Below are 19,740 nucleotides of genomic sequence, written 5' to 3'. Positions count from 1 at the left end.
ATCTAACTCTCAGCAAGAGAGCAAGTAATTGCATTTCCTAAAATGTCAAACTGTTCCTCTTCCAGAGATTCAAATGAATGAATGAAGTGAAGACAAAATAGCAATTCAGTCAGATTAAAGTTTCCTGGAATTCATAACCAAATCTCGACCCAGCTAAAATTAAAATCATCTGCATGACAAACTTCCCTTTTGCTCAGCTTCCAAAACTTTAAGCAATAACAGGCCCAAGTGACACTTCTAATATAAATTCTTTGACCTCCTCTCACTTTGTCCTATTTTTAAACAGACTTCCACCCTGTGAGAATTAAACAAGTCTGGATGTGTGCTGAGCGACTTCCTCACAGTCGCCTCATTTGCATTGAATTCAGCCTGATGGATTTTTCTTTTCCCCTTCTCATCACCTGATTTTCTCAAACAGGAGTGACTGGGTGACCTCGTACAAGGTCATGGTGAGCAATGACAGTCACACCTGGATAACAGTGAAGAATGGCTCAAGGGACATGGTGAGTAACAGTCATGACATTTAAAACTATATCTCCTGACATATATTAACAAAGTAGGTAATAATTATCACACTGTGAAGCTTTCGAGCTCAAGCATTATTACTCTTTCTCTGCGTAAACAAGGAGTTTTGTTCTGTGTGTCCCTTGTTGACTGGGACCTGATAGAAAAATGAATTCTTGCTCGAGAGCAATTACAGAGGAAGATTTAGATCTCTGCTTATTTCCAAGCTTAATGAGGTGGGAGACAATAGTAAATACGGATGATCCTCAAGCAGATGGCTCATCGACAGAGTTACGTCTCGGCACTTGATGTAATTGAATAGACGGAGAAACTGTATGCAGGAATTTATTTACAAGAAAACTAAAACAGTAGCTGATGACTGTTCCATTCAACCTGTAAAATAATGACTTATTTTCAATAAACATGCAGATCAAATTATATTTTTGGAAATCATATCCTTGTAGCTCCCTGCTGCAGTTCACATCCCAGATAATGAAATTTTAGTGTAACTATACACTCCCTTGGCTAGTGATGTCATAGATGTGGGAGATAATGTCCCGACAGTAATTTAGTCTACAAGCTACAAGCTTCCCGCCCACCTGCTCGCACACCTTTAATGCCAAATGCCAAACTGCACAGTTTGCCTTGAAAAATGCCAAAAGGTGCAGTGAAGAGCTATGACCGTGGGTGTTAAAAATTTACAATTAACTCCCAGTGGTATTACGGTTTAATTATGTTCTGCAGGTGCATGAATGTCTGTTTGCTCGAGGGTTATGTGGACCAAAGCATGGGAACAATTCTTTTTTCATGTCCTGTGCATGAATTTATTCAATTTCTAAAGACGTTTTAAAGGAACAGTGTGTAGGATTTAGTGGCATCTAGTGGTGACGATTGCAAACTGCAGCCAGATGAAACTTCTCCCATGTGCCAAGCATGAACTCCCAGTTAGGATTCCTTAGGTGTTCATTGCTTAGGAGGTTTTTACCAGGAGCTGAATTATTCGCAAAGGTCTCTTCCTCTCCAAAACAAACGGACCAGGGGATTTAAACCGGTAAAAATACTAAATAAAGCAGTTTCACGTTGCAAATCAGTATTTTTCTGATGCTGTTTTGGTTCATTGCAGCTGAGCTGCTAGCCCAGCACCTGCTAGTATGCGCTCACCTTTGCTTTCGGATAACTTAAAATCAAGACATTCAGGATGTTTTTAGCAGGAGTTATCAGCAGATGTCTTTGCATCTCCAAGACAAACAAACCTGGTGATATAAACTGGTTAAAACACTGAGAAAAGCAGTGTCAGTTAAAAGTTGGTGGTTTTTCAAAGCTGCTCGTCATGGAAAGGCTGCTAAGGACAGTGGCCAATGCGATAACATGAAAATGCATATGGCACTATCTAAAGCCAGTGCTTGGTTTGTCCATTCTGGGCTACTGTAGAAACATGATGAGGCAACATGGCCGACTTAGTGGATGAGGACCCGTTCCCTATGTAGATATACATAGTTCAGACTGAGATAACAAAAACTCAACGATACTTATTTTCAGGTGATTATGCACTAAAGAAAACATATTTATTATATTCCATTTTTGCCAATATATCATCCTAAATCCTACACACTGGACCTTTAACATGGACTGTATGTCTATTAGCCTTTAAGAGTGTATTTCGACATCTAGTCAAGGACAAGGGATTACATTCTAGGCAACATCTGGCTCATTTACCACTATTGATCAAAAGGCATTGTCCATGACAAATACAATGATAAATGAAATGAAAGAGCTAAAATCAACTTTGGTTGACTCTACAAATAAATCCTGATCTTTATTCACCACCTGTTTGATTTTGTTTGCCTCAGTAGATCTTCATTGGCAACAGGGAAAAGGAGATCCCGGTCAGGAACATCTTCCCAGCACCAGTGGTCGGCCGATACATCCGAGTCAACCCTCGCTCTTGGTATCACAGCGGCAACATCTGTATGAGAGTGGAGATCCTTGGCTGTCCTATGCCAGGTGACGGGTTTGTATGGACAAAGCAGATGCATGAATAATTCCTGCCAACAGGATTAGACAGGATTTGTTAAAACAGACCTTGGAGCAAAAGTACAAAATGCTCTCAGAACAACATGTATAAGCTTTTCTGATCTGATGCCACAAGAGGATGGCATCATTGTTTCCAAAACAAAAATGTTTTCTGATCTCACTCTGCTATGGTTATGGTTTGACTAGGTTCAGGCATAAACACCGCTTGGGTATGATTAGAGAAAGATCATGGTTCGAATTAAATTTACTACTGTTTTAAAGGGACACCTCACCTCAAACTCAAAAATACATATTTTTCCTCTTACCTGTAGTGCTATTTATCAATGGTGTGAGTTTTGGTGTGAGTTGCTGAGTTGCTAGAGATGTCTGCCTTCTCTTCAGTATGATGGAACTAGATGGCACTCCGCTTGTGGTGCTCAAAGCGCCACAAAAAGTGTATGTGAAAACTCAACAGCAATGTCTCTTTCCAGAAATCATGACCTGGTTACTCAAGATAATCCACAGACCTTGTTGTGAGCAGTTTCATGCAGGAACTATTTTCTTGCTACCAAACTAAACACACCCACCACTTGTATCACAGCGCAGAAGGAAGCGTGCATCTACTAATGGACAAGAGGCCTGTGCTTTTGACAGCGCAAGATTTAAACATCAGTGGTTCTAGGTAAGCTCGGGCTATTCTCACGCACTGTTTTCACATTTTACTACTAAAGTAGTGTCCCAAAATTCATACATACCTTATGTAAGTGCGAGTCAGTAATTCATGTATAACTGACATATTTGGGAAGGCTGCGATCATGTGACCAATGCGCTGACAGGAGTAAAGAAGGAAGCAGTCCTGGAAGTTTGGAGTTTGGGAGGCGGATATGTTACAAAATACAGGACTTTCACTGGGAGTCGGGTCGGTTTCCTAAACCTAACATCCATAACTTCATGTTAGGTATGTAATGTAATTCATGAGGTGCTAATTTGAGGGACTACAAACCATTGTATGAGAGTACATTTGTGAGCTTGCAGTAGATGCACGTTTCCTTATGCACAATGATACAGCTGGCAGGTGTAATGTAGTTGAAAGAAAATAGTTCCTGCATGAAACTGCTCACAAGGTCTGTGATGTCAAGTAGGCTATCAGTTCAGGGAAGGACCAAAATGCAGAGTAGTAGGCAGCTTCAATGAAGCTGATAAAAACATCCAAAAACTGGCAGGTAACTGAAAGTTCTAAAGGAAGAAGAACCCAAATAAGAGTAACATGATGAACTCATAGAAAAACATTTGAAACGGGACACAAGACACCAGGCAGGAAACAGAGCAGAGAACAACACCAAGAACACAGGGATGAAACAGACGAACTGACAAGGAACAAAGGGAAACACACAGGTATATACACAGAAATCTAATCACAAGAACAAGACACAACTGGAGTAGGAGGACACGGGCTAAAGGAGGAAAATGATGATTTACCCACAACAAAGGTGTGGAGGGGAACACTAGGGTGGAGCAAACAAGACTAATACAGAACAGGTGTGAAAGGAAGACTCTGGGAACAGGGAAGGACTAAGGAGACAGGTCAGGTGTGACAGAAAACAGGCGGGAAAACACACAAAGACAGGAAGTAAAACCAGACATGACACATGAGGAGAGAATCTGCGAAATAAAATAGGAAACAGATTAAACACAAATGAATAACAGAAAACAAGGAACACAAACAGAAGACCGCAAAGCAAAGTCCACAAGATGAAACAAAAACAGAAACCCAGGATCATGTCACTGCGACCTCATCACATATTGACGTTTGGTAATGGACTTTCCACGTCCATATACGACGTCCAAGGTACCCTGGGTGTGTTGGTTGTTGATGTTTTGGGACACCGTGTCAAGTTCTGCCTGTTACATGCATTGTCTTCTTTCAAAATACACTTCCATTTTCACAGAAAGTTTAATGTTTACATACAGTCTTACAGGATGCAAACACTCTCTTGGGTGAAAGTCAGTGTTTATTGGACCCGTCCACCACCCCTGCTGCCCAACCTGGTCGGACTTTTGCTTCCTTAACTTTCATGCTTGTCCCACCGTGTTTCCCCCCGATGCAGCTGGGCGCCATTAACCTATAACAGCAACTAGCAAAGGGCACATTTCTTCATTGGTTTCTGAAGCCACAAGTCACTGCCCAAGTGCCTGATTTCGACAACTTAGGAATGAGACGGGGCTCAACATGTGGATTATCTTGAGTAATCAGGTCATGATTTCTGGAAAAAGACATTGCTAATGACATATTGAATATTTTGGCGCTTTGAGCACCACAGGCAGAGCGCCATCTAGTTCAATTCCATTTGAGAGAAGGCAGACATCTCTACGGCTGATATTTCCAATATTTTCCAGCTCACACCAAAGCAATGTACTAAACTGCACAACAGGTAAGAGGACAAATATGTATTTATAATTTTGGGTGAACAGTCCCTTTAAGGGTAGGAGACTTTTGTCGTCACAATGATAAACACTTCAATCATGGTGCAATCACAGTTAATGCTGACTTCTAGTAGGGAATGAAAAACAAATGTGCCCCACTTCCCTGCACTTGTATCTTTCCATGTCACTGAGGTTTTCAGACACTTTTCACTGGAACATTTTCTACTGAAACAACAGTTCCAACTAAAGCTTTGCACAGCGAGGTCTGTCGAGATTATCCAAAGTACTAACTGGGACATTGTTTCTGGAAAGACAGGTTGCCACTGGGTTATTAATGTCTAATTGTCGAGCGCCAAGAGCACAACAGATTAAATTAGAATTCACTTCCTTTGAGTTAGGGTGGCGGCAGATGTCTCAGTCGCCTGGCTCAAAACACCAAAACTTTCTGCATGGCTAGATGCCACTAGAGGCGAAAGAGGAAATGTGTTTATTTGTAATTTGGCCGGGCTGAACCTAAACTGCAGGAAATAGAGCAGGTGCTCAGCATTTATAGCCTTGACCCACCCGCCATGACCGATCATTCCTCTCCTCTGGTATCACTGCAAATAAAAAAGAACTCATCCACCTCCTTCTTTTATGTTTTCTGATTCCCCACAGATCCAAATAATTATTACCACAGACGCAATGAAGTCATAACAACAGACGACTTGGACTTCAGACACCACAGCTACAAAGAAATGAGGCAGGTGAGTCACAGCGAGCCGAAAACAACAGATATCAGCTGCCTGCTTAGTCAAAGACCACGGGGCATGGAGCAATAAAACATCTTGTGTAACTGCGAGCCAACACCAGACAAGTTGTGTCCTTGTCAAGAACAAAGTGAGCAACGTTAACAAATGAAGTGAGCGCTGCCAGCCGCATGAAAATGCATTAAGTGTCTCCTGGGTTGTGTCATTACTTATTCATATAGTTGTCATGAACAGTAGCCTGTTTGTACCGGGAAGCAGGACAGCTGTATTTGTCACTGCTTACACTGTGACTGAGTGGTTGTGACGTACAAGTGTAACGCAGCGGCTCCCCTGTGCCAAACAGTCGACAACAGGTGTCCCAAACTGCTGTTATGACCCACAGTGAGACTTATTCCAATTAATGCTCTGAACGTATGGCTCACTGTAACCCCTAACCCTTTTTCTTTCAGTTGTGACAGCCCGAAACACTGTTTTCCTTCTGTCTTTCTGAACCTTTGAGACTAAAATGTGTGTCATGCAGGGGGGTCCTGCCTCAATGGGCCTTCTCAAAGAAAGAAAGGACTATTTTTAAAACCTTTTCACTCTTGACATTTGTTTTCTGCAAGCATGTACCAGATTCCCCCTGATCCACAGCAGTTTAAATAGTTCCCATAAGAGGAGTGAAAAGATATCTAGTTAAGTCCCCCCTCCACTCAAAGATGTCTTATTCTTATATTTATGTCCCCTCAAATGTCTGACCTTGATGATACTGACTTGTATTTTTGCAAAGTTTGTCACAAGAGAGGTGTTTTCAAAGCCCAGTCTCACTCCACAGTCATCGAAATCCGGCGCTTGGGCAGTGAGTTGAGACGTCAGAAACCAACAAAAAAAGGCGTCCTTTAACATCAGCATGATATGCGGCAGGTTGCTGTTATAGTTTAACAATTTGAAACCTCCTGTACAGAGCAGACTTGTCTGTACAGAGAGAAGAGTTAGCATTGGCGAAAGTTTTGACAGCAGACTTGGTGGAATGTGCAGTTTTTGGACGTAAACTTCCTTCCACTATGTACAAAAACCCCATCATAGCAGATATTATTGTGTGTTTCACAACCACTAATGCTGTGTGCAAGCTAACAAACAACACAAACAAATAAAAGATGCTAACTACACTTACCGTCTGAGTCTGGGTCTGACCGAGGCTCAAACATGTTCAGCTGAATCTCTCACGTTTCCTCTAATGCATCTGTAGAGTCCACCAAGAATGAGTCCTAAAACCAGGAAATGAGTTTAGCATTTTTGTCTCAAAGTCAGTGGGTTTTTTGAATGTTTTTTGCCTGAAATAAGGTCTGTGTTTAAAGAGACTTCAGAGACTTTAACGTTTTGTTCTGTGACATAAAATCCATCAGTATATACCCAACTCTTGAACTTTGAAGCTTTTATGTGTCTTAAAAATGGCAGATGCTAACAAGTGGCTAAATGAGACTTCAGAACGTCATCACGCCAAGCCGCGCTGAGCACGGCTTTACATCCTGTTATGGTGGTGACGTTAAGTTATGCAACCGTATTGTAGTTTGTTTACAGCCTAACATTAGCTTTTTACTCATGACGATTGCAACTAGGCTTTAGTAATCATGAAAATAGTGATCATTTGTGAAGGTTATCTTGCCGAACGAAAACTGTTTCCAGCGATTATCCGAAATCCAATGGAAAAATCCCATCGGAACCAGAGCGAAACTAACTTCCGTATCGCCCTACAGAAATGTCATCCCTGGTGGACTCTATATGCGCACTGCTCTTTCACTGGTCAGCCAAGTGCTAGCAGCACAGGGGGGCAGGGCGGATGTCAGATCCAGATTTTTTACCATGAAGGAGAAAGAGTAGATCTGCTTCAAGCTCCTTTTTTAGAGATTTTTTTTTAACTATCAAGAGGGAAAAATGTGTTAAAATATTTGTATTAGTATAACCAACTCTGAAATTTGTCTGGAGGAGGACTTTAAAGACTGTCTTTGTCTTAGATCACCACTTCTTGTAATGTAATCAGTGGGGCTCCTAGACTTTGGGGTGGCCCCAAAGATGCCTCTTGAGGCCCCCCAACACCCCTAGGGTCATTTTACCGTCTTCTCTTGATTTTTATTTCAATTCTGGTGACCAGGAAGGTATGCTTGTTTCATTGGGCCAACGGTTACACCTAACATGTGTATGACAGTTACAGACAGCTAGCGAACTGTCCTATCTATCCATATCCAGTAACTATGCAAAATTTGCCAATATGAGTGGCCATTGTGGGTCCATTTCCCAGAATGTTTTTCTGAGGGTGGGCTCTCGAACATTGGCCTGGTTTGCCTTTCCATGTCATATATAATAGCCTTGAAAATACTGATATTCTCAGAGCGTGGACAATTAAAGGACACTATAAAATAGCTGGAAAAATACAATTTTCCACGTTCTTCAAGGACGGATATAGTATATTACCTTGACATTACCCTGCCACACATATGCTCAGAAGCTCATCTTTAATAGCAGCATTAGTTTCAGTATTATGTTACTATAAGCAGATTAAAACACAGTCAATATTCATTTTCAGTGTGTTTCTATAAGAACAAATAAACACCTAAGTGCTAATGAAGTGTCAAATGTTTTAAAAAAGACTCTGCATTGATCCTACTAAATACAGTCCAGGTATAATTATCAAGGGAATGTTTTATTAAAGCGAAGGAAAGAATGTCACTGCTGACTTGTAATCCTCTGTTTTGTGAACCAAACCAGATGTTTGTTTAATGATTTACTCAGTTAGAAAAGTCAAGATTTAACCCAGACTTAATTAAAACCTCATCACTCCCGACTGGTTAATGGCTTCTGCAGCAGCTGGAGGAGCCACTAAACACAGATTTTTTAACAGCCTGTTAGTCCTGCTGCACTTCCTCTTTGTGTGTCCGCTCATGCCCACATGGGTAAATGATAGTTGTTGCCATTTTAATCAGCTCCTCTACAAACCTGTCTTTATAATTACCTTTACTGCTTTTCAACACGACTCCCCTCTTCACTGACTGGAGTTTTATTTAATAAGACCTGTGTCACAGTACTGGTGATATTGTTTTTTTGTTTTTTTTGAAACAATATTAAAATTTCCAGTGACATGGAGATTATTTTTGTACTATGTTGTGGCTACAAGTATGCAGCATTTAAATTAGCAATACCACGATGTAAAAATACTTAATAATCTGTTCTCACTGTTGACATTTGACAGGGAAGAAAGAGATCTTTGGCTCAAGATGTCAGAGTGTTCTCTGTCATATCTTTCGTTAGGCGTCACAAATAAGATGACATTTTGTGTAATGGCGGGCATGACCAAAATAGTGCTGATTCTAACCTTGCCAACAGGACCTTTTACATGTTTACACATAAACGTACAGTAAATCTTCCACTAAATTGACAAACGGAGGTGTCAGAGTACACTATGAGGTCACTCTTACAGGAAGCTCCCTGGTATTAGCTGCCTTTCTAGACTTCTGATTGGCCAGCATCATCTTCTTATCCATCTTCTTTGTGTGGCTTTAGCGCAAAGGGTGTATCGGTGCCTGTAAGTTTGGCTTGCCCCTGACAGTGTTTTAATTGTGTTTTTGCATCTTCATTTGTACAGAGATTTTTCCTTAGAGCAGTGCTGGTATGGACGCGATATGTTTTGAGAAGAAAGAAGGGGGAAAACAGTTTTCAATACGTGTCAGTTTGGCCTTAAAAGCTTATAATGAGTATGCAGGGTCTTCAAGTAAAAAGCGCTACATTCATGATTGTGCATAAGCATGAGTCAAACCAATTACAAGAAAAAAATTTAGCATCATATATTTCTGCAAACTGCTATTATGTAGAAAATGCAATGTGGTTAACATGTGGTTATGTTTAGGCACAAATCCAATTGATTATGGATAGGAAAAGATCATCTTTTGGTTTAAAATAATCGTTTTTGGGGGCACAATCCCAGCAGGAAAAGCAGTAATGTCTGTAAAAATCAGCCGCTTTTCGTGGAACTATCTTCGTCAAACATCGCTATGAAAAACTCATGTTTTGAGTTTTAAAAGCTGATGAAAGAACACACTGACCAAACACTAAAAACACCGGCGGTTGGAGCTTGAAAGCCGATAGAAAAAGAGTGACTGGTAGCTACAAAACACCTATGATTTAAGCATAAAAATCAATCAAAATACACTGACGTGTTGCGACAAAACACCTATGATTAGAGCCTAAAAGCTAATGACAAAACACTGATGTGTCGCTACAAAACACCTACGATTCAAGCTGAAAAATCAATTAAAAAACACTGACTGGTTGCTACAAAACACCTATGATTCAAGCCTAAAACTCAATCAAAATACACTGACGTGTTGCTACAAAACACCTATGATTAGAGCCTAAAAGCTAATAACAAAACACTGATGTGTCGCCACAAAACACCTACAGTTCAAGCCGAAAAATCAATCAAAAAACACTGACTGGTTGCTACAAAACACCTATGATTCAAGCCTGAAAATTAATCAAAATACGCTGAGGTGTTGCTACAAAACACCTATTATTAGAGCCTAAAAGATAATAGCAAAACACTGATGTGTCGCTACGATTGGAGCATACGAGCTGATGGAAAAACCTCTGACTGGTGGCTACAAAACACTATGCTATGACTGGAGCCTAAAATCCTATTGAAAAACACTTATTCATCACTACAAAACACCCACGATATAGAATAGTAACAGTAAGTAACACACTATCCACCATCCCATCCATCTCCAGATGACGATGTCAGCTCATATATTACATCACTTTAGAAACGTTGATATGATTCATATGAAATGTATAAAGGTAATGTATTCATGGCTTGCAGAAACATACTATAATGCCAACATATTCTTCTCGTGACTGGGGTGTTAAAAGTACCTGCAGCAAAATGTTCTTAAAGCTCCAGAAAACATGGTTTCAAAACTTATTTTTCAAATAATTAAATATTCCTTACCGAATCTCCAACAGTTAAATACAAAAACTCTATTTTATATAATTCATAAAGAGCTGATGCTTCATTATTTATCTTCCACAGCTCATGAAGGTGGTCAATGAAATGTGCCCCAACATCACCCGGATCTATAACATAGGAAAGAGCCACAGTGGGCTGAAACTGTATGCCATAGAGATCTCTGACAAACCAGGAGAGCATGAAGTTGGTGAGTATATTTAAAGCAACAGGGCGTGACTTAATGTACAACAATAACAACATGAGAGACATCACACTGTGTCCCTCACACTGTTTTTCTCTGTGTCGCAGTGACTGCATATTTAATCTTTCCCCCCATCTCTCCCTTCATATGAACCAGGTGAACCAGAGTTTCGTTACACAGCGGGTGCCCATGGTAATGAGGTGCTGGGACGAGAGCTGCTCCTCCTGCTGATGCAGTTCATGTGTCTGGAGTATCTGTCCGGCAACCAGCGGATACGTCACCTGGTGGAGGAGACCAGAATCCACCTACTGCCATCTGTCAACCCTGATGGGTACGAGAAAGCCTTTGAAGTGGTAGGTCTGCAAGACGGCCATCAGTGACCTCATATCACGCGCTGGGCTCTGGTGAAAACAGCACTAATATCAGCTTCTTCTTATTAGAGCACATGTGGTGCATGGCAGAAAATTGTTAGGAATGATCTGGTGGGATAGGCAACAACGTATGTGTTATATGAGTGAACATAAGTGGACATGGGCTGCCTGTTCTGCTTTAAATACTACTGGAACACATGTTGTTGGGTATCGTCTTAAATCAGCTGCAGGCCTGCTACATTAAAGGCCAGATATTTATGGTAACTAAATAGATGAAGACATTTAAGGGAGGGTAAAAATATGTCTGGCTTCTGTAGGGACGATGACATCATGTCATTTGGTGGCCTGATGTGTGAATGTGTGACTGTATGTACTTTATACGCTTTGATTAACAAAAGATAACGGTACACCAACTCACCCTTCTGTGTGTCAGCTCTGATAGTAAACAGCTACACACCTCCAGGTTGTTGCTTTTTAATGTACCTCAGGTTTTAACAGATCTGGGCAAAACTGCATTCTCCTACTCTGCACCTTGGACGTGGAACAATCTCCAAAAAGATCTAAAATTAGAAACACCTATATCCATGAATGAATTTAAGGGCATCATAAAGAATGTGGTGACAGAGACATGTTTGAAGAGTTTATTTTTTTATTGTGGACTTGTTTGTCTTGCTTATCTTCTCTCCAGTATAATGGAACTAGATGACACTCAGTTTGTGGTGCTCAAAGCACCAAAAAAATACATTTGAAAAACTCAGCAGCATTGTCTCTTTATAGAAATCATGACCTGGTTACTCAAGATAATCCACAGACCTTGTTGTGAGCAGTTTCATGAAGCAACTACTTTCTTTCTATCAAACTACACCTGCTAACCCAACATATTCTTACTCCCAAAACTCGTCAAATACTAACGCTTGCTGGGTGGCCCTACATGTTGAAGCTCTGGTACCCCTCAGTCAGTTTTAGATACCCAGGGACAGTGTGTCAATTTACACTCATTGTGTTGTTGTTTTCCTTGTTTTTTTCATGATAAACTGCTGTTTTCACAGGAAAAGCTTCCACTTGTTAAATGCATACACTCTCTTTTCACAATAAACTTCAAAAATGTTCAAACATGTTAAAGATATGAGGGAACAAAATTTGTTACCACGTTACCCGTACAGAATAAATAACATTTAAGATCTACTACAATAACCTAAAAGCCTATAACAAATATAACACATAGTTAAAAAATAAGCAGCATGTTAAAGTGCGTAAGAGTGCAACAATAGCCGATCGCAGTCACAGAAATAAAAGTGCAGAGAACAGACTTTAAGTCAGAGTGTTCATAAGCCTCACAGCTTCTGGAAAGAAGCTGCACTTTAGCCACGTTGTTCTTGCTGGTTGATAAAATATTTCATTTTTACTTTTACTTACTCGACCTTAAGTTTACGTAACAAAAGTATGTGGTTAGGTTTAGAAAAAGATCCTAGTTTGATTTATAATAAGTATGTTTGTTAAATTTGTGACATATGTTCCTTTCATAGTATGATACACATACTAGTTTATTGTGTTAGTATTAAAATGTGTCAGTTCTATTGATTTTGGGTTAATTTGGGACACAAACAGTGGTCTCACAGGTGAAAGTCCAAAATTTGTTTGACCCGTCCATCTCCACTCCCACCAGCCCTATGCAGACATTCTCTCTCTTTATACTAGCGACAAAATTGCCACTGCCTGATGCATTTCATACGACTGCTTAAGGCTGCCTCTGTGCCTCAGCATCTGATGCCAAGGGACCACTGACCAAGCGTCGGTATGTGATGAGTTGGGAGTAAGTTTGGGTGGGCCAACCATACCACATCACTGCACAGAAGGAAGTGTGCATCGATTGCTAGCTCACCTAGCACCACTGAGCTAGCTAACGTTACAGCTCAGCTAGGCTGACCAAACGTCCTCTTTTGCCCCGACATTTCCACTTTTCACGTCCCATCTGGGGCGTCCGGGGTTTTTTTATAAACTGATGATAATGTCTGGTTTTCCGTGTGTTTGTGTGTGTGTGTGTTAGAGTGCGGCACGGGCAGCATATTTCTGCCCGAACCCGAACCGAGCCCGACATTATTTAATTACTAAAGCACTGAGTTTGTGTCACACAGTTGTTACGGTTACAGGCTATTTAACAGGCCGGGCGTGCTCAGCGGAGAGGGAGACGTCCATGTTTGAGACGGAGTGGGAGGCGGGAGGTCCGACAGTTCCAGCGAGAGGAGAGGGAGAAATAAAACAACATAAGATAAAATAGGAAAAACCTGTCTCCCTCTTTTATTTTATTTTCAGCGTTTAATCAAGGCGGAGGCGGGCGGCTGGAGGACCGAGATTTTACATTTTTACTGAAAGCTGACCGAATCCGACCCGAGCTCGAATACAATTTTTGACCAAACTTAGCCGACCCGTCGGGTACCGTCGGGCTCAGATCGCTACACTCTAGTGTGTGTAGGCCTATGTGTCCCCTATTGGGGCCTATCTGAATTTATGTCTTTGAGAGATATTATTTTATACAATAACTGAATTTTCTATCCATACATATAAATTTTAAATATATTAAAATGATAAGGCATCTTTGAGTAAGCTGCGGCTATCATTTAAGTAGGCCATGTTGTGGCTGGCCGAATGTCCTCTTTTTTGGAAATCAAAATATGGTCACCCTAAGCTCAGCCGAGGAGGATGCTATGTTTACATCTTGCACGAGCACAAGCCCCTCGTCCATGAGTAGACGCATGCTTGCTTTTGTGCAATGATAAATTTGGCAAGTGTAGTTCAGTAGAATGAAAATAGTTCCTTCATTAAAACTACTCACAACAAGGCGCATGGAGAACAGACAGCGGGGCGCCATCTTATTATCTTATATTCGAGAGAAGACAGACATTTCTAAGACTGATATCTCCAACACTCCTCAGCTCACATTGAAACATTCCAATAAACAGCACTACAGCTAAGAGGAAAAACAATTGTAGTTTTGGGGGTGAACTGTCCCTTTAAGCTATACTTTTGTATTTTACATTGAAAAGGCCATGAGTTGCGCTGCACCCAGAAAAAATGCCCCACTCTGCAAAGTTTAGCAGCTTTTAGCCTCTGTTGTTTTAGCCTCAGCTTTAAGTGCTTCATGGTTGCCAGTGTTGACCTTCCTTGACTCTACAGCATGTTTCTTGATAGACCAGCTGTGTCCATGGACTGCTGGGCTTTGTGATCAGCAGGAGGTCTGCAGCGTTATGATTTGTTCATATGTTGCCCCTGAATGAGCTGTGATGAGGTGTGATGATGAACCACTGTCCCTTCTGTACCGGTGCTTAAACTAACACCACACTTCCCAACAAGCCATCCGAACCATGTCACAGAGCTCCATCTGTAATCATAGAGCTGCTGTTCCCACATCATTCTCTCTTAATTTCCCTCACACTGTGTTTCCTCTCTTGTTCTTGTGCCCAGGGTTCAGAGCTCAGCGGCTGGTCTCTGGGTCGATGGAGCAATGTTGGAATAGACATTCACCACAACTTCCCTGATCTCAACTCCATACTGTGGGAAGCCGAGGCCAAGAAGTGGATCCCTCGCAAAATGTTCAACCACCATGTGCCCATCCCAGAGTGGTATCTGTCCAAAAATGCCTCAGTGAGTCTGACTGACACTTGTATTATTAACATATTCAATGTGAATATTTCAGCAGCCCTACAGGTAAAGGCATGCAGTTTGCAGATTACGCCGAACAGAAATGTCACATTTGTGCCCAAGTGAGTCCTACTCACAGCTGTCGTTGTGCACAATATGAAATAACAGCCCATGTGCTGCATCTTTAAAGGAACAGTGTTTAAGATTTAGAAGGATTTAGTGGCGTGACGACTGCAGAATGCAACCAGCTGAAACTTCTCCTGGTTCTACAAATTCTCACTCCGACCTCGTCACATATCGACGTTTGGTTATGGACTTTACATGTCTACATACAACGTGCAAGGTACCCTGGGTGTGTTGGTTGTTGACGTTCTGGGACACCGTGTCAAGTTCTGCCTGTTATATGCATTGTCTTCTTTCAAGATACACTTCTGTTTTCACAGGAAATTTAATATTTACATACAGTCTCTTTCAAAATAAATGCACTATGTTGGTACAACAATGTGAATTGTTTTTTTTTTTTGTTTCTTTCAACAACAAAAACACATGGTTAGGTTTAGGAAAAAAGAACAGGGTTTGGCTTTAGAACCTTACAAGATGCGAACCCCACTCTCTCAGGTGAAAGTCGGTGTTGGACCCATCCACCACCTATCCCACCCACCCCAGTTGGACTTTCACCACCTTAACTTTCGTCCTTGTCCCGCCGCGTTTCCCCCTGACCCTGCTAGGTGCTGTTAAACTATAGCGGCAACCAGCTTCATATCATGCCAACGTTAAAGGACACCTTCTTTTGTTGGTTGAAGCAAGTCACTGCCCAAGCGCCTGATTTCAACAACTTTGGAGTGAGACCGGGCTCATGGTTAACGCTCCTTCAGTGTTCATTGTTCAGTAGGTTTTAACTGGTAGCTGAATGATCTACAGAGGTTGCTTCCTATATCCAAAACAAACAGACCAGATAATTAAAACCGGATACACAAATCAGTGTTTCTCCAACAATGTTTGGCATGCCAGAGATGGGCCGTTAGCCTAGCACTTTCTAATGGGTGCTAGCCTTCTTTCTCTGATAGCTTAAGATCCAGACGTTCAGGAAGTTGTTACAAGGAGCTGAAATTTTCAAAGAAGTCTCTTCCTCTCCAAAACAAACGGATCAAATAATCAAAACCAGGAACACAAATCACTCTCTCTGACGCTGTTTGGCATGTTGGAGATGGGCTGTTAGCCTAACACCTGCTAAAGCCCTTTTCTCTAATAGCGTCAGAACCAGGTGTTTAGCAAGTTGTTACTGGGAGGCAAAATTTTCACAGAGGTCTTTTTCTCTCCAAAACAAACAGACGAGATAATTAAAACTGAAAACACAAATGAGTGTTTATCTGATGCTCTTCGGTATGTTGGAGGCAAGCTGTTAGCCTGGCACCTGCTAATGTGTGCTAGCCTTTCTGCTCTGATAGCTTAGGATCCAGATGTTCAGGAAGTTGTTACCGGCAGCCGAATTTTCACAGGAGTCTCTTCCTTTCCAAAACAAACGGATCAGATCATTAAAACCAGAAACACAAATCAGTGTTCCTCTCACACTACTTAGCATGTTGGAGACAAGCCGTTAGCCTAGCACCTGCTAATGTGTGCTAGCCTTTTCTCTCTGATAGCTTAAGATCCAGACATTCAGGAAGCTGTTACAAGGAGGTGTTTTTTTCACAGAAGTCTCCTTTTCGCCAAACAAAGGAACCAGGTGATTTAAACCAATGAAAATTCTGAATAAAGCAGTTTCACATCAAAAATCTGTGTTTTTCTGACGCTGCTTGTCATAGAAGAGCTGCTAACGACCTTGGCCGATGTGAAAACATGAAAATGTGAATGGCCCTATCTAGAGCCAGTGTTTGGTTCATCCAAACACTCTAGGCTACTGTAGTAACATGGTGGTGCAACATGGCGATCTTAGTAGATGAGACCCACTCTCTATGTAACAAGGTAACATAAACATGAGGATTCTTATTTTCAGGTGATTATACACTAAAGAAAACATATTTATATTATATTATAATCCATTTTATATCCCCCCTAAATCCTTCACTGGACCTTTAATAACATGATTGCCATTCAGTTTCCAGTAACTTCCCCTACAGGTGACAAATTATGACAACTCCACTTTAACAAACAAATCCCACAGTAAAGACCATCTGCCTCTTGAAAAGGGTAAAACAGCCTCATGGGCAAACTGCCGCTGTCTATTTTGGGAGAAGCGGATGCGTTTGCTATTTGTGATGACGAGGCTGTGAGCAAAAATATACCCGGCGATCTATTAAAAGCTCATCTTCACGAGTGTTTTGACGTTACCGAGAGCCACGAGTGAGTCACACAGTGCCTCCAGTATAGCTGCTGCAGCTGCGGAACTGGGATCCCCATCTGTGCTCAGGAGGCTGTGAAAACTAACCTCGCTCGCCTCACTGACCGGCCCCACCAGCGCTCAGAGATAGAAAGGCTGGTTTAATTAGGAGTCCAAACAGCAGCAGCAGTTTTAACAATATCCTGATTTGTAACATGCAAACACAAGCCGCTGGATGGTTGCCCGTGCTGCCTCTTGATGGAAATTTGTTTACATTTCTGATAAAATATTAGTGAAATTAGTTTACAGCATGGGAGTGTGTGAACAGCATTATAACTCCCTCTTGAGAGCACGCTGCAATGAAATTGTTTTCAGCGTGAGGGAGTTAATTTAACATCACAGTGCTGAGATGATTGCACAAATTGCATTATCCTCCCCTCCCCTGTGTCCCTGCTATAGGTTGCCGTGGAGACACGAGCTCTGATAGCATGGATGGAGAAGATGCCCTTTGTGCTGGGCGGTAACATCCAGGGAGGGGAGCTGGTGGTGACCTTCCCGTATGACAAAACACGCTCCCAGGGAGTGGCCAGGGAGTCGACCCCCACCCCGGATGACCACGTCTTCCGCTGGCTGGCCTTCTCCTACGCTTCCACCCACCGCCTGATGACTGCCGCCAACCAAAGGGTCTGCCACACAGAGGATTTCGCCAAGGAGGACGGCACCATCAACGGAGCATCCTGGCACACTGCGGCTGGCAGTTAGTGTCTATAGCTGCCCGGGTGTTTTCTCACTGATCCTAACACTGTGTTATGCAGGATTTCTCTGCTCAGCTCTGAGCCTTTGAGCCATAGCTTTGTTTAGCACACACGAGCACATCTGCATATTCAGCACTGAGCCCCTTTGGCTGTTTCAAAGCTCCTCGGCTTTAGCTTGAAGCATCATGTAAGAATTCAAAAGCAAACAAACAAAGAAAGGCAAAAGTGATTCAAATCCATTTCACTCTTAATTAGCGTCACGACATCTTAGCAATACCTGGACAATACGCTGATCCGTGCTGCCCTACAGATATGTCTCTCTCTTTTCTTGGCAGGTATGAATGATTTCAGCTATTTGCACACCAACTGCTTTGAGCTGTCGATGTACGTGGGTTGTGACAAATTCCCTCATGAGAGCGAACTGCCTGAGGAGTGGGAGAACAATCGCGAGTCTCTTCTTGTCTTCATGGAGCAGGTACAGTACAGAGGCAAAGCGGCCCCCGCAACTCATACATACACACATGAAAACCTGTGCAAGCAAGCCACATAAACACATGCTTTTATTATTATTACAAAGTTATTCCAGGAATATGGTGGCCCTATTAATTTCTTACTCTTCTTGCTAAAGTATTAACTAAAAAATGCTGTATCGGGACCATACCAGCTGATTACATGCTCAAGACAATTTAACTGTCACCCAGTGTTGTAGTGGTAGCTACTCTCATATATTTCAATGGCTCCAAGAGGTGGGTACACCCCGTACACCTGCTTATACCCTCCACTACACTGCTGTCATCAGTAGGCCTGTCATAATTCTGTTATTGACTATCGTACAATAAATGGACATTGCTGACCCCAACTTTGCCTATTGTGAGTAAACGGCAGAGTTTCCTTGCCATTATAAAACCTGTTTGCAGCGATGGTCCCTTTTTTTTTCTCTCCACCCCATCACCCTCTTGTGCGAGTCTGAAAACATTACAACAACACTTAAAAGATGACACAGTGTAGCTCATTGGTAGCCTACAGCTGCACTTTTGGAGTGGCAGACGCACAGCCCTGATAGCCGTTAGCTTGCCAACCACTGACAATGAGCCACAAAGTTGTCTGTAGTTTTGCCCTTAACCCTTCAAAACCTGAGCAAATTGGCTTGGTTTCTCTCAAAAACATGGGACGGAAGCAATGGAAGAAGAAATGACCCCCAAAAATTAGTGAAAGTAGTGAAAAGAGAAAATTAAAAACAAGAAAATTAGTCAAACCTGGAAAAAGTGCTTGAAAATATCATAATTCTGTAACATTATTTTAAACATAAAATAGTGATAATTCTAGATACAGTTTTTCCTTGGCTTTTTTTTCTTTTTTCCCCTAGCTTTTTAAAAAAATAATTTTCTAAATCTATCAATTTATGCACTTTCTGGAACATTTCTTAGCAAGTTGCTTATTGCCTTTTTCTCCCGTGTTTTTAAAAGAAATTGTACCAATTCACTCAGGGTTCAAAGGTTCAAATACTTGTGACAGGCATCTGAAAGCAGCATAAGAAAAGGGGTGTCACTCCATGTTTCAAAGGGTTAAACAACTTCATCCTCCACTCTGTAAATCCACCAGCAAACCGTCGACTCCTAGGCTGTCCATCCACGGCCACTGTGGTGTTGTAGCCCGTTCTCATTCCCAGGGCGTCAAATGCTGCTGCTTTGCCGCACCCCCCAGAGTGTGATATTGACCCTGAAGGCTGTCTTCAGCATCTCTAAAAGATGCAACAGCCCATCAGGTAACACCAGTGCGAACCCA

General features: G+C 41.7%; 1 protein-coding gene across 1 annotated transcript in view; it reads left to right on the top strand.

The window, feature by feature from the left end:
• The window catches only part of cpxm2 (carboxypeptidase X (M14 family), member 2), a 57,335-nt gene that overhangs the window by 30,835 nt on the left and 6,760 nt on the right, over positions 1–19,740 (top strand). Inside the window, exons 5-12 of the mRNA XM_049564053.1 lie at positions 419–503; positions 2,358–2,508; positions 5,599–5,687; positions 10,753–10,876; positions 11,027–11,223; positions 14,704–14,883; positions 17,660–17,957; positions 18,291–18,430. Of these exons, the coding sequence (XP_049420010.1) occupies positions 419–503; positions 2,358–2,508; positions 5,599–5,687; positions 10,753–10,876; positions 11,027–11,223; positions 14,704–14,883; positions 17,660–17,957; positions 18,291–18,430 (1,264 nt within the window). The remainder of the gene's footprint in view (positions 1–418; positions 504–2,357; positions 2,509–5,598; positions 5,688–10,752; positions 10,877–11,026; positions 11,224–14,703; positions 14,884–17,659; positions 17,958–18,290; positions 18,431–19,740) is intronic.

This window comes from Epinephelus fuscoguttatus, linkage group LG20 (assembly GCF_011397635.1).
Source record: "Epinephelus fuscoguttatus linkage group LG20, E.fuscoguttatus.final_Chr_v1".
NCBI lineage: Eukaryota > Metazoa > Chordata > Actinopteri > Perciformes > Serranidae > Epinephelus > Epinephelus fuscoguttatus.
Note: the sequence above shows the minus strand (reverse complement) of the source record. Positions and strands in the feature narration are given on the sequence as shown.